Source organism: Sturnus vulgaris, chromosome 24 (genome assembly GCF_052056855.1).
Source record: "Sturnus vulgaris isolate bStuVul1 chromosome 24, bStuVul1.hap1, whole genome shotgun sequence".
In the NCBI taxonomy this organism is placed as follows: domain Eukaryota; kingdom Metazoa; phylum Chordata; class Aves; order Passeriformes; family Sturnidae; genus Sturnus; species Sturnus vulgaris.
This window is the reverse complement of record NC_142266.1, coordinates 4,721,540-4,735,829: the sequence shown is the minus strand read 5'-3', so window position 1 is coordinate 4,735,829 and position 14,290 is coordinate 4,721,540. Positions and strand designations below refer to the sequence as shown.

General features: G+C 41.6%; 1 protein-coding gene across 6 annotated transcripts in view; it reads left to right on the top strand.

Moving 5' to 3' along the window:
• Positions 1-10,749, top strand: part of LOC106863445 (zinc finger MYM-type protein 4) — a 39,160-nt gene extending 28,411 nt beyond the window's left edge. For all 6 annotated transcript variants that reach the window (XM_014892910.2, XM_088178302.1, XM_088178306.1 and 3 more), the window contains 9 exons: positions 541-594; positions 710-889; positions 1,401-1,495; positions 1,627-1,798; positions 3,501-3,652; positions 4,941-5,052; positions 6,125-6,373; positions 7,253-7,382; positions 8,952-10,749. In XM_014892910.2, coding sequence (XP_014748396.2) covers positions 541-594; positions 710-889; positions 1,401-1,495; positions 1,627-1,798; positions 3,501-3,652; positions 4,941-5,052; positions 6,125-6,373; positions 7,253-7,382; positions 8,952-9,159 — 1,352 coding nt within the window. In that variant the 3' untranslated portion in view covers positions 9,160-10,749. The remainder of the gene's footprint in view (positions 1-540; positions 595-709; positions 890-1,400; positions 1,496-1,626; positions 1,799-3,500; positions 3,653-4,940; positions 5,053-6,124; positions 6,374-7,252; positions 7,383-8,951) is intronic.
• The last annotated feature ends 3,541 nt before the right edge of the window (positions 10,750-14,290 follow it).

The window sequence follows — 14,290 nt, the reverse complement described above, 5'->3', positions numbered from 1 at the left end:
TTTCACCACAGAAATTTCCCTTTCCCTGATTCTAGATGCTGATTTGACTTGTGGTGACAGGAACAGGTTACCAGAGGTAGAAACCTCCAGATTAGTACATCATGTTTTGAAGGAGGAGTCAAAATCGAGAAGACAGAGCAGCTGCCTTAGAAGAAAATTTTCCTATCAGACTGTTTATGAAGGATTTTTGAAGGATGAGGCAGGTCAGAGTTTGTTGGATAGTGACCATGTAATAAAAGTGAAACAAGCTGGAAAGAGATAAACAAAATATCCTACTAGTCTACAGATGACTCAAATGACAAACAGGGAGGGATGGAAGCCTTTGGAAAAGCAAACCTATATTAGTTCTGCGTTTCTGTTTCCCCTGCAACAGCATGACCAAGGTGGAAAGCTGTTAGGAGAACTCCAGTGGAGGAGAAGGCACAGCATGTGTATTCCTGTTATGACCTAATACATCGGTTTTTGCTGCTCCAAGTATTTTAAATTAGTTATGCAAGCTGTCAGTCATGTGTAAATACAGATTTCCTTCTTTTTCTAAAGGATCTCAAACATCCGAGCACGAGCTCTTCCTGGACCCCAAGATATTTGAGAAAGGTCAGTCAGATTTTTTATTTTGCAAATGGATTTTGATCCTGCTGCATCTTTTCTTGCAGACTCCTTGTTCTGCCTTTCCTGTAGCCCATGGTCCCTGTGATCCCTCTCGTTGCAGACCAGGGCAGCACGTACAGTGGAGATCTGGAATCAGAAGCAGTGTCCACTCCACACAGCTGGGAGGAGGAGTTGAATCACTATGCCTTACGATCCAATGCCCTGCCAGAACCTGATGCAGAGCTCAAGCAGTTCTCCAAAGGTGATGTGGAACAGGACCTGGAGGCAGATTTCCCATCAGGTCGGTGTTTTATAAAAGCATACACAATTTTCTGCATGAACGTTGTCCCAGCAGCCTGCTTTTGTGTTTTCATGTAATGACAGTGGATATTTAAAGCTGCAGTAGTTGATCAGCTCTACAAAAAATTACTATTTTTGGAATATTACTGCTGTCTTTAAAGACAGTTCTCTGCAGAACCTCTGAGAGGAGTAACAGAAAGTTCTTGCTTGCCTCCTTTGAATTCATCACTTCTATGTCCCTGGGTATAATCCATGTGAGTGGCAGCTAAAATCATATTTGCCAGAATAAATACACCCACTGTTGGGGATTTTTTTTTTGTCCTATTGAGAATTTACTGTCTTTATACAGCAAGTGCACAGGTTGCCTAATTAGTCAAATATCAGGATGATTTGAAAATACAGCTGTGATTGTTAGCTGTAAGATGTTCCATAGTATCTCAGTGACAGTGACACTTCTACCTGGGCTGCTAAATCATGTGATTAAACTCTTCATGGTGTTGATTTGACTTCAGACTCATTTGACCCTCTCAGTAAAGGACCGGGTTTGCATTCACGTTCACGGGCAAGACGGAGACACAGGGATGGCTTCCCACAGCCAAAAAGACGGGTAAGGAAGAACTTCTGGATCACAAATCCCTTACATTTTCAAATAACAACACGATGTGCCCTAATCTAACCAGCCATGGATGAGGAGCTGATTAAATGCTGCTTTGTTTGGATGTCTTTGCTTGCCTGTAGGGAAGGAAGAAGTCTGTAGTTGCTGTGGAGCCCCGGAATCTGGTGCAGGGCTCCTACCCTGGCTGCTCTGTTTCTGGGATGACCCTAAAGTACATGTATGGGGTAAATGCATGGAAAAACTGGGTCCAGTGGAAAAACGCACAGGAGGAACAAGGGGACCTGAAGTTTTCAGGTAAATTTGTCTCTCAGTGGAAACAGAAATACTTAGTTGAAGAGCACTTGGCTTGATTCATTGTTGAAGAAAAATTAGGATTAGATACCACTGAGTTTTGCAAAACCCATGAGTAGAGAACAGATTTTAAAGAATTCTGTCTTGAATTTTTTCATGCATTTAAAAATCATAGCTATTACATTTTTAATTGATCTGTTTCCTTTAAAAACAAACTCTAAAGCATTTCAAGTCTCCACTTTGCCTTCCTTTGCACACAGTAATTCTTCATTTGTAGCACAGATGCTTTATGCAGCTGCAGAGCTTTTCTGAGTCATTAAAAAAACATGAAATTACAGATTTATCAGGCCAGAATTCTAAGTTGACAACACCAATTTGGTCCCATCCATTTTATCTGTAGCTGGCACTTTCCCAAAGTATTTGCTGGTCACCAGAACTGTTTGCTGTAAAAAAAAAAAGTGTGATCCAACATCAAAATCTTAACACCTTATTTCTAGTCTTCACAGCTGGAAAGAAACGTTTCAAAAGTCTTCCCATTCTGTGCTGCAACCTGCCTGAAACTAACTCCATTGTTTCTCATGTCTCATAGGGGTGATAGATGATAATGACAATTAAATACACTTTTGTTTACTTTTCCAGTGATTAATTTTTTTTTTTTTTTACAAAAGCCCAGCAGAACTGGGATTTGGCAGTGTCTAACTCCCCTTTTCCCTGATCTTGCATCATTGCACTGAGTTTTTTGGGCAAATTTTCAGAGTCAAGCAGAGAATTTAAATTAGGAATAGAATTGAGCTCTTTCGATATGGTGGGGAAGAGAACAAACCATAATAAATACTTTTGCAATTTAAAGAACTAAGCATGGCAGGACTTAGATAAGAAAGACCCCCAAAGGCAAAAATTCTAGTTAGGAAAAGATCTGCTTTTTCATCTTTTACTTGGAATTTTTGTTGTCACTCTATGAGAACAGCTGGGGTTTATTTCCCAGAAGAGGAGTATTCACATGAGTTGCTCTGTTTTCTTCTTGAAGCTAAGGAAATAAATATTACAGTCATTTCCAGGAAACTGTTCCCACTCCCAGAAAGATTCCCTCCTTATTCCTAAGCAGGCACTTCCGAGGTGTGGAGGAGCCAAGCCTGGTAATTTCATTGCAGATCATTTGATCAATCGATTCCTGGTTGTGCTGCTTCCTTTTCCAAACCCTCTGTATGTCCCATTGAACTCTTCCTTTTTCCTTTAAGAAGTGGGATATGCTGCACTCAACTCATGTCCAGAAATTCTTAGGGTCTTTCTCTGACTCTGATGAGTCTCTCACTCCCTTGAGTCCAGCTGGAGGGGTAAAACCCATTTATCAGCCCCAGACTGCCTCGAGCTCATTGCAGCCATTGCTGTCCCACATTTTGGATTCAGCAGACTCTCAAACATTTACATGTCTGGGCTCTAAATTTCTGCAGCCTCAGTATTCACTGCAATTTTTATACTGGTTGTACATGCAGGTGGTCTGTGTTTTATTGGCTAAGTCATTCAGTTCTCAGCCAGAAGATAGGAAGGAGTTCACCATTTAGTCATGCAGGAGTTCACCATTTAGTCATGCAGGGTAATTAATGTACGAGACAGGAATTTAGAACTCTGCCTACATGAAATAATAAGGAATGTGGGAAGATTTAATGTGCTGAATTAATTGTTCTAATCATTTCCTCAACCCCAGTTCATCCTGTTAAGCTCAAGGAGGACATTCTCTCATGCACATTTGCTGAGCTGAGTTTTGGCTTGTGCCAGTTTATTCAAGAGGTGCGGAGACCAAACGGAGAAAAATACGACCCTGACAGCATCTTATACTTGTGCCTTGGAATTCAGCAGGTAACTCTGGCAGTTAGGGCACTGCTGACAACATACAGAACTTGCTTGGTTACTTATGGAATATCCACAGTCCCACAGAGCAGCTTGGGCTTTATAGAAGAGGCAAGAACGTCTCTTTTTTATGTTTCACTGTTTGCCTTATTTTCCCATATCTGACCCATTTTTCTGGACTTTCTTGTGGTCACAGTGACCAAGTTCTTCTGTCCTTATAGGAATGTGATGTAGGGGCTGAGTGTTTCTACCTAGACACAAGTACTTGGATTTGGAACTTTTTTTATCATTTTTCATGTGTAGGAAAGATTTGCTCTTCAGGAATCCTTGTTTGAAGATAGAATGGTGTAGATCTAAAATAATTGCACAGTGCTCTTCCAATATATAACTTTATGTGGAAGAGGTTGCCCAGGAAGGATTCTCAGTGACAAGACAGTTACCTGTTGTGTGGACAATATTTACAGAGAAAATACATTGGGAATAACTGCACTGTAATTAGTGAATACTAAGAGTAATGTAGTAAATCCTTATTACCAGCCTTGCAACAGTAGCAGTACAAACCTAGAATAATGCTAATTTATGTTTAAAACTCAATGTTCAGTACATTTCTGTTTCCTTTACAACAGCCTGCTTGGTCCTGTTGTGAAACAGTCATTTTGAGATAAAGAGTCAAAAGCTATTTTGACATACAACCTGTTTAATTAGACATGGAATTATTTTAATTTTTTTTCTTGCTATACTTGGAAAAAATGTAGAAAGAGTTAAAATTCAAAATGCCATTGGTAAGTTCTAGGAATATCAGGGATTTTTGTGTCACAATTTTGACTTATTTATTGATACAAACACCTGACTTTTAGAAAACTTTTTTAAACTGCTCTTTGACAAGTTTAAGGAACTTTTCTTCTTTGGTGCTGCAAGTTGAGCAATTTCAGCAGCCTGTGTGTCTTGTCAGGAGGTATTAACATGTAAAGTTCATGTCAACAGAAAAATACTCAATAACTATTCTGGTTTTTATAGGCAGACTCTTTCAAGAATATTAAGAGGAAGATTATTTTTCAGAAAACAGCTCTAGAGCTTGAAATATTGACCACAACTCTTGCCTAGATCGCTCTTTTCATATTGGAGTGGTCCCAGTCCCTGCAGAAAATTTGATTTGCTGTTTTACTGGAGATTTCACCAAAGTGTTTGGCCCCTTAAGACACTGGGACATAAGAAAGAAAAATAATTTTGTGCTGTATATTCTCTACAATATTATATAATCATAAACAGTTTGTCTTCCTGTTTTTTTCTCTTGTAGTACCTGTTTGAGAATGGTAGAATAGATAACATTTTCACCGAGCCCTATTCCAGGTTTATGATTGAGCTTACAAAACTTTTGAAAATCTGGGAACCTACAATTCTTCCAAATGGTAGGACAATTCTTGTGTTTTGTCTAGCTGCATGACAAAGCTGTATCATAAATTAATGTTTTCTCAGGGCCAGGAAGAGAATGTGATCTAAGGCTCTCACATTATTCTCCCCTCTCTACACCATGCATTTTATTTCTGTAAGTTATGTTTACAGTTAAATGTATCTTTGCCTCTGATCAATCCTTGGAAAGAAAGGATTCCCATTCTGGTACTCAACACAATAGGTTTCTTCTTGCCTCAAGTTTTAGTTCTTTTTTTAATACAAGTAGCCAGAATTTAATACTATATTTAAGATGAGGTACTGCAAAATCTGTGTACAGTTGCACTGATGTTTCCCTATTAGTGCTGTAAATACTCCTGGTGAGTTTGGAGATTGCATTAGCAAATCATTGGAATCTTGTCTCAACTCCAGATTAAGACTTCCCAAATTCTGCAGATACTTTTAATTGGTTTTTCAAGCATGCTTCTGTGGTTTATAGAGCTGGACACCAGCCCTATGAGCACACAACATCTTTAGAGTATCAGTGAAATTTGAGTAATCTTGGCAACTCCACAGCTGCCTTTTTTAATTTAGAAAAAGGAACTTTTTATTTAATGCAAAATAATCCAATTACCTATAGTTTGCTGCACACAGTGATATGTTTTTTACAACAAATTTCTTCTAAGCTCCAATACCTCCCTTTCCTAACTGACTTAGGGTAAGCACAATGGGCTATTTATACACAAAATGGGACATTTTAAACTCATACTTCACGTTGTAGGAAGTACACATTGTTGCAGTTGGCTGACTGTGGTTTAATACAGTGAAATTAGAACTCAGTGAGAATCTGCTGGTGTCTGCAGTTCCTTTTTATCCTTCTCTTCAGGTATTGGAAGATCGTGCTGTTCCAAAGCTTGGTTCTTCCTGCCCCCTCTTATGTTTGTGCATGCAGTATTCTGGTTTTATTGGATTGCAGTTGCTGATGATAGGTGTGAATTTGATTTGATATGTGGTTCATTATTAGAAGTTACCTGAAAGAGGATTTATATGCATAAATAACTATTTTCTTTTTTCTTTGCCCGTTCTTTGTAGGTTATATGTTCTCAAGAATTGAAGAGGAACACTTGTGGGAATGTAAGCAGCTGGGTGCATATTCCCCCATCGTTTTGTTGAACACCCTCCTGTTCTTCAACACCAAATACTTCCAACTAAAGAATGTCAGTGAGCACCTGAAACTGTCCTTTGCCCATGTTATGAGGCGCACCCGAACTCTGAAGTATAATACTAAGATGACATATTTACGTTTTTTCCCACCCTTTCAAAAACAAGAGGTACAATCAGGTGAGTGCTCTCTGATCATTGGTGTTTGGGCAGTTACATTTATGTGATCTGAATTACAGAATCAAAGAATTCTGTGATTTTGTATTGTCTGCTATCCTTTAAAAAAGGACTGGGGAGAAGTATGTTCTGCAGTAAGCAGGGCTAAGTATATGTTGTTATCCTGAATGCAATTGCAGTATTGTTCACTGCTTTAAAGAGAAATTCTGAATGAGCCAAGGCACCCAGGAAAAACTTAAAAAGGAGGAGTCACAGATTTGGCTGCAAATTTGTTTAATAGTCTTTCATTACATCTTCAGCTTGTATAAAGCTCTGGTAATATTGCAAGAGTTAAAGGCCTTTTCTGAAGTCCTTTTCTCAGCACTTCATAATCTTGGGTTTTGCAGGTCCAGACCTTTATTGTGCCTTTTTAATTCCCATATTTGTCCTGGGTCTGTGTGGGGAACAGATCAGGCAGTCCCAGTGGAGAACAACAATATGAGGCTTTAACACAGAGGCAAAGACACACAGATTTTTGTTCTCAGTTAATTTTGGCATTTGAGAAAGGGAAGTCTTTGATCCTTTTGTTTTCATAATTCCAGTGCATTATATGAATTAATCTTTAATAAATAAAATTACATCCTCCATATTTTCCTGCTACTTCTTGTGGGTTTTCTAGATAAGGAATGGGCTGTGGACCTGGCCTGTAGGATGTGCAGTCTTTGCCCACCCATCAGCTCACACCAGGTGCCCATAGTTGGATGGTGACACGTGATAGAACCAGTTCAAGGAGTGGGTTTGGGTGATGCAGAGTCACCCCTGGGTGCTGGGCTGACACCAGGCCTTGTTTCTGAAGGTGCTGCTTTTCACTGAACTTCTGTGATGCCATTTTTGTGTATCCAGATAAATTAGCAGTAGGCAAAAGGAAACGCAGTGAAGATGAGGAGGTTCCAACTGCAGTGGAAATGGCAGAAAACACAGATAATCCCCTGCGGTGTCCAGTCCGACTTTATGAGTTTTACTTATCAAAATGGTAAGTGACAGAACTTGACTTTTAGAACAAGCATTTGGGCAAGGAACACACTCAGACCTTCTGCCTGTGCTGTGGTTCCTCTCCCCAGTTCCCAGTCCCTCAGTGGGAGCAGAACAGGAATTGTGAGACCTCCAAACGGGTGCTATTTCTTTTTTGTTACTGGTGTTGAGTCAGAACAGAGTTACACAGAGAGATGTATTCTTTAAATAAATAAATTATTTTATATAAATGTGAGATATTACTACAGTTTCCATGGCATTCTCATCTCCCTTAATTCCCATATACCATCCTTATTGTGAGAAGATATGACTAATACCCGAGGAACATCATGGTCCTTGTGAAACAGTGTAAGAGAAGTGTGAATTAGGTAAAAGTCCTGATAAATTTTGCCTGCTGAGATGTGCAATTAACTTATGTTTAGGAGTTAGAAAGGAGACTATGGCAAGGACAGAGATATAAATCATTTTTCTCTCCTGTTTCTATATAAACTTCAGTTAGATCCTTGAGCAGGTGGAAGATGATGTTCTTCTCTCTTCAAAGAAAACAGACATGCAAAATGAAACAGCATCTCATTAGCGTCAGCTGAAACTCAGATAAATCACCCTCAGAAATGTACCTACTGAGCTTACTACAAATACCCCATTACTGAGGCAGAGACAGGTGTGCAGCTGTCCATAGTCTTTCTCTCCCTCTTCTTACCTTCCTTGTCTTCACTGACACATTATTAGAGGCTTTTAGTTGTTTTGGGGCTGGGAAAGCATTTTCATGCTCCCCATCGTATTCATAGCTGAGCCTCTGCAGTGGTGCAGGCAGCAGTACAAATTCCCTTTGCTGTTTTGGTGTGATTATCTCGAAGCCAGGCATGAGGGATCCAGGCTCTAGGGACTTTAGGACCCTACCAGAGCCTGGAAGCTGCCTTGGGGTCAGTCAGGCTTTCAAGCAGATGGGCTTAGCATTGCAGCATGGCCAGACAAGCTGGGATTTCGTTTTCTTGCTCTTAAATAACACCTTAGAATCATTTAGGTTCAAAAAACCCTCTAACCTAATCAAATTCAGCTGTTCCCCCAGCAGTGCCAAGGGCACTACAACTCATGTCCTCAGGTGCCACATCCACATGGCTGGTAGATCTCTCTGGTAAATAAGAAGGGACAGGGACTCCACCACTGCCCTGGGCAACTGTGACAGGGCTGGACAACCCTTTCAGTGAAGAAATTTTCACTAATGTCCACTCTAAGCCTTGAGGCCATTTCCACTTGTCCACATTATGCAGGAATCCTAGAACCAGTGTCACTCAGAGATTGCGTGTCAAATGCATTTATCACTCTACTATTAATTGGATGATGCTGAAGAACCACTGCTGTAAAGAAGTTACTTTGATTTTCTTTGTTTCTTTATAAGCAACTAATGCTGAGTGACCTGGAAACAACTTAACTGTTCCTGCTAGGAAATGGGAGACAGTGTTGTCATCTCAGTGTAACTTGGATTTCTTTGCTGACTCTCTCTCAAACTTTTGGTAGGGTTGTAAATGCAGCCTGATGTTCCAAAACCTTGTTTCCTTTGCATTGGCAGCTCTGAAAGCGTGAAGCAGAGGAGTGATGTGTTCTACCTGCAGCCCGAGCGCTCCTGTGTTCCCAACAGCCCCATATGGTATTCCACATTGCCAATAGACCCAGGAACCTTGGACATCATGTTAACAAGGATTCTTATGGTGAGGGAGGTACACGAAGAACTTGCCAAAGTCAAATCAGAGGACTCTGATATTGAGTTATCAGACTAACTGCAGTGGGGTATTTTCCTTTGAATACACGTCAGAAGCACCAAAATGTGAATACGTCCATCCTTTGGAAAATATGTATCAAATAAGCCAAGATGATGTCACCTACAGGCAGATTTTGTACCACAGTGGATGTACAAACTGGAACTGGATGGAAGCAAGCTGTGTAAGCTGCAAATCTCAACGTCCTGTGGCACCGATCAATCCTCAGAACAAATCCAAGTGGAACTCACCTATTGGATTGGTGCATAAATCCTTTATCTGTTTAGGATTTTTAAAAGTTGTGAGATATTTTTAAGGAAAATGGTTGTGTAAAATCTACCCTCACACTGTTGGGCATGGAGAGCTAGATTGTGGCTCAGGTGACTTCCCAGCCTGCTGGCTGGCAGCCCTTGCTGCCAAGGAACACGTGGAGATCCTCGAGCTCTTCCAGAGGATACGAGAGAAAAGGGGTGAGGTTTAGACAAGCAGACACCTTCCGTTATAAATACACCTACACGTACACTTTTATAATTTTTTTTTTTTTTTTTTGAAACTGGGATCAAATGTTAGGAAGGCAGGAGCCACTGGCCATCCCAATGGACAGCTCTGGCTGCTGTTAACTGGTCACACGAGGTCAGGCTCCAGCTCCCGCTCCGGGCTCGCGCCAGCTCTCGCTCTGTTGGAAGAGGTGCTGTAGGTCAAACTTCTGAGTGACCTTTTGGGGAATGTCCAGGAGGGGATGTCCTGGGCTCTGTGCAGAATCCCTTTCCCAGCCCAGTATCTCTGCAGTCTGTCCATATAACCCAGCAAGTACTGTGGTGCGTGGAAAGTTTATTTCCCTTAAGGCAGCTTTCCTTTCTCCTCTTTCCCTACTCCTATGGGTTTGAGTATTTTGTAAGGCAAATCTAGAGAGGGCTTTATCATTTCAAACAGAAATACACACACACTCTTTCTCTTTCCACCTTTGCAACACGGGCAGTGTTGTACAAAGGATGCAGTATTACTTCTGACAACAGAACTGTGGTAGAAAATGACCATATGTGTTTTTATCCCACCCCACTCAAAGAGATTTAGTCATAGTGTTGGAAATTGAAAGAGATTTTTTTTTAAGGCTTGGCTGTTACTGAGTCTTTTGGAAGAGAAAAGCTCCCATGTGGTGTTTAGAGGACAGGAATTATCAGATACTGTCTGTATCTCTGTTTTCTCAAGCTCTAGGTGTGTGTTTCTGATGACCAGTGGTCACAAATTCATTGGAAACCCAAATTATTTTTGAAGAGGAGAATTGTATGGTTTTTATCCAGCTCTGGTCAGTTATCCATCTTCTGTAACAGGGGTCTGATATTTGAGCTGTCACTAAAGTTTCAAGAGATGAAAATCAACAGCCTTGAATAATATTTCAGGTTTTTTGTTCTGTTTCGGTTGGTTGGTTTTTTTTAATTATTTTTTTAGCAGTTACAAAAGTAATTTAACAAAAATAAAATCAGAAAGTAGTCTATTGACGTTGTGTACTCGGTAGTCCTGTCCCTGCCTGTAACAGATTTCACTGATGTATTTTTTAATACAGAAAATTATGTGAAAAGTAAAACCTGCCCCTGATTCTGTCTGACCAAACCCCATCTGTGTCTGTCATTTCTGAGCAAAGGTTCTGCTTTCTCCATGGCCCAGCATTCCCAGGGGAGATGTTTTGGCCACTTCTCAGCACAGGGATGCTCCTGCAGACTCAGTTCTTGCTCCGTGAACACCAGCCTGCCCCTCCCCATTGTTACATTGAACAGTGAAATTGTAGGCAGAGCCGTGTGGATTGGGAAGTTCAGGGAAAACAGAATCATTCTGGAAAGATTAGTTTGTAGGGGATTAAGAATGTCTGAGATGGCCCAGAGCCTCAGTGGCCGTAGCACAGGGGGAGGCTCAGAAATTCCTGGGTCTGCTGGGCAACTGCTGGGGGTGCAGCACACTGCCCTTGCCTGCTCCCTCCTCCCCTGACCCCCCTGGGAATGAGCAAGGCAGCAGTGAGGACAGGCTGTGGGGAGGACAGGCTTTCCTCAGGTGTGGATGGTGTGAAAAATAATCCCAAAGATGAGTGTTCCTCAATAGACTTTAACAGAAATATTCCCATAGAATAACGTAGCATATTTGTACCTTATGAGAAACACTTTTTCTCTGAACATCCTCTTTGTTTCTTGTCTGGGAACACTTTCATTGAGGTCAGTTTTTTGCAGGCACTTGGAATGAAAGATACTTGCCTCTCAGATTCTCTCAGCAAGGCAAGTGAAATCACTTCAGCTTTCACTGGCTGAGAGCAGATTTGTTAAACACCTTAAACTCCTTTGACTTGGTGGCTGTGACATGAGAAACATTTCGTTGCAGTTACATGGTAATAATTAACACAGTAAGTAGTTTTAATTTCTATTTCACTCCTGCTCGAAGGCCCTTTGGCAATGGTCTGCTTTTCCCATGTCTGCCTGGGCTATTTTTGTCTCTTGAGGGATTTCTTGTCAGCCCAGCTCAAGTTCACACTGATACAAAAAGAAGAATTGCCTTGAAGGATTAAAGTATAAAGTATTTGTAGATAATACACACAGGCTCAAAGTTCTGAGCACAAACTTGTTTGTAATCAGCATTTCTGACTGCTGAGCATACAAGATTTATTGAGATATTCTTTTAAACAGAAAAATCATGCTGTGTCCTGCTGAGTTAACTGGGCTGGAAAAGACCTTTGAGATCATCGAGTCCACACTGAGACGTAACACCAGCATGTCAACAAGACCATGGCACTGAGTGCCACATCCAGTCTTAAACTGTAGTTTCAGTGTGGACAGAGAAGCAATAAAAATGGGTGTGAGAAAGAAAAATAGAAAATTTCCTGCTACCAGGGTGCCAGCAGCTCTCAGTGCAGGAGGTGCTTGGTGCAAACCTGCTGCTCCATCCTGGCTTCAGTTCACTAAAGAAGGGAACTGAGGGCACGTTGAAAGCCACAGAACTGGGTGCAAAAGGAAGTCAAATTACCTTGGGAATTATTCTGCCAACTACTTCTTAAGAAACCACCCCAGGATTTCTCTGGAATAGTTTCCAACTCCTTGGAGACCTAAAACAGCAGCAAAGTCCCTGTCACGTGTCCCCAGGTGTGCTGCTGGTTCAGTGCCAGGGCTCAGAGATGTGATTCAGACAAATGTGGAATAAAATCATTGGTATTTTTGGTAACAATCTCAGTAACTCCCCAGTCCCTTGAATAGCAGTTTCAGGGTTGCCTTAACAAACAAAGAAACCAAAACGAATGCTCGTCCACTGAATGCTTTCTCTGCTTGTAACTGCCTGGCATGGCTGGAACTTTAATCCCCTCAGGTTCTTCCCCGTTCTTCCTTGACCTGTCATCCATTTTAAACATTCCAGAGGCAAAACAAAGATTTGCTGTCTTCATTAAAGAGCTGCTCCCTGGCAGTACTTCCCCTGTAGTATCATCAGCCCTGTAAGATGATATGTAAGAAATAAGTTTTGAGCCGTTGAGCTCCTGAGCATTAACTCTTGGGTTTTTTTGTTTTCTTTTTAAACCCGTGTACGAGCACCAAAGTACCTAAAAATCACAGACCATTTTTGAGGAGAAAGGCTAGAAGGAGTTTTGGGAGCACTGAAATGGGTGTGTTGTGCCTCTGAGAGCTGCAGGTCTTGTCTCATGTTGCCAGAGCTTCACACCTGCAACAGGTGACGTGACAGAACATTCCCCACAGGATCCCCTCCTTTGCCTTACAGGGAAATCCCTTTGGTCCAGCACCACGGCCACAGAGCTGAGCAGGGAGGACTGATTCTGTTTTTGCATCTTCCCCAGGAGGAAACAATTGCCTTGGAAATGAAGGGGGGGTCAAATGGTTTTACACAATCTTACTGTATTTGTTATGAAGTTGATCCCAGCTCTTTTTTACATGGACTTTTTTAAACTAAGGAAGAAATTACTCATTTAGTCTGACCACTGGCCCTAACATCTTCCGGGAGCAGAGCTATAAGAACTTGCTTTTTTTTCTTCAGTTTCCCCACCACAATCCCAAAGAGCATTCCAGAAGTTTTCTGTTGTGTTGTGCTTTCAGAGGGAACGATTTTGGACATGCCAGGAAGAGCAAGTGACACACGAGCTGTTACAGGGTGCTGGGAAGGTGCTTTGAGGAGGCAGGTAATGGATGGTATATGGCAAAACACTAATATAAATATGAAGTCCCTCAGATTCTTGGTTTTATATTCAAAACATCTCACTCAGGAGGTCCTTGATGCTCAGCCACTGGCACCGCTGCTGGCTCTGCTCCAGGGAGTGTTGCACAGATGCAGAATGGTTTTCAAAGTCATAAAAGGCTCAAAGGAACTTGGGCAGCTTGGATTCCTCTGGAATGTCCAGTGGACATCACATTCCCTAAGCTGATGGATTTGTAGCAGACATTCAGCATTTATTAAAGAAACAAGCCCTGCGGTACCTGAGTTTCACCTGCCAGGTGGGAGAAGGGAATTTCTGACAATGAAACAGCGAAGCTGGACAGAGCTTTACACCCCAAATCTCAAAATGAATCCCAAGCACACGGTTTTAGTCTTGGAAGATCCAAGTGGATGTGGGCAGCACAAGCCACACACCCCAGCTCGGTTGTCTTAGTCAGCCTTTGGATATGTCAGCAGAGGAGCTTGGGCCTGCCAGTCCTGGGCTTTTTATCCTCTCTTCTGCAGATTTATACACTAACAGCTAGGGCAATTTGCAAAGGTCTTTTTGAGCTGCAGGGAGCCAGGCTGCAGCTTTGGAGAGAAGGGTGAGGGTGATGTTACCTGAACTTTCTCCCCAGCCAAGGCACCAACTCATCCCCCAGTCCCAGCCCACACTTGCCATCAGTCCTGAGGATCGATGACACCTCATGTCTCGTCCCTTCCAATCTGTACCTGGCTTGTACCCCGTGTAAATTGGCCAGGCTTTTCTGCCTCGTTTGGGCACTATGAGGCAGAATTCTACAGGATGCTTTTCAGGCCTGTGATGAAAGGTGCTATATAACTGTAAAGTGTTCCTTCAGAAGATGTAACTAGGTCACCAGTGCATCACAACCTATATTAAACAGACATTTTCTTATACAAGAGTTCATAGAGTTCAATGGATGGTATTAAAAAGTGAATTATTGAGACCCTCAAA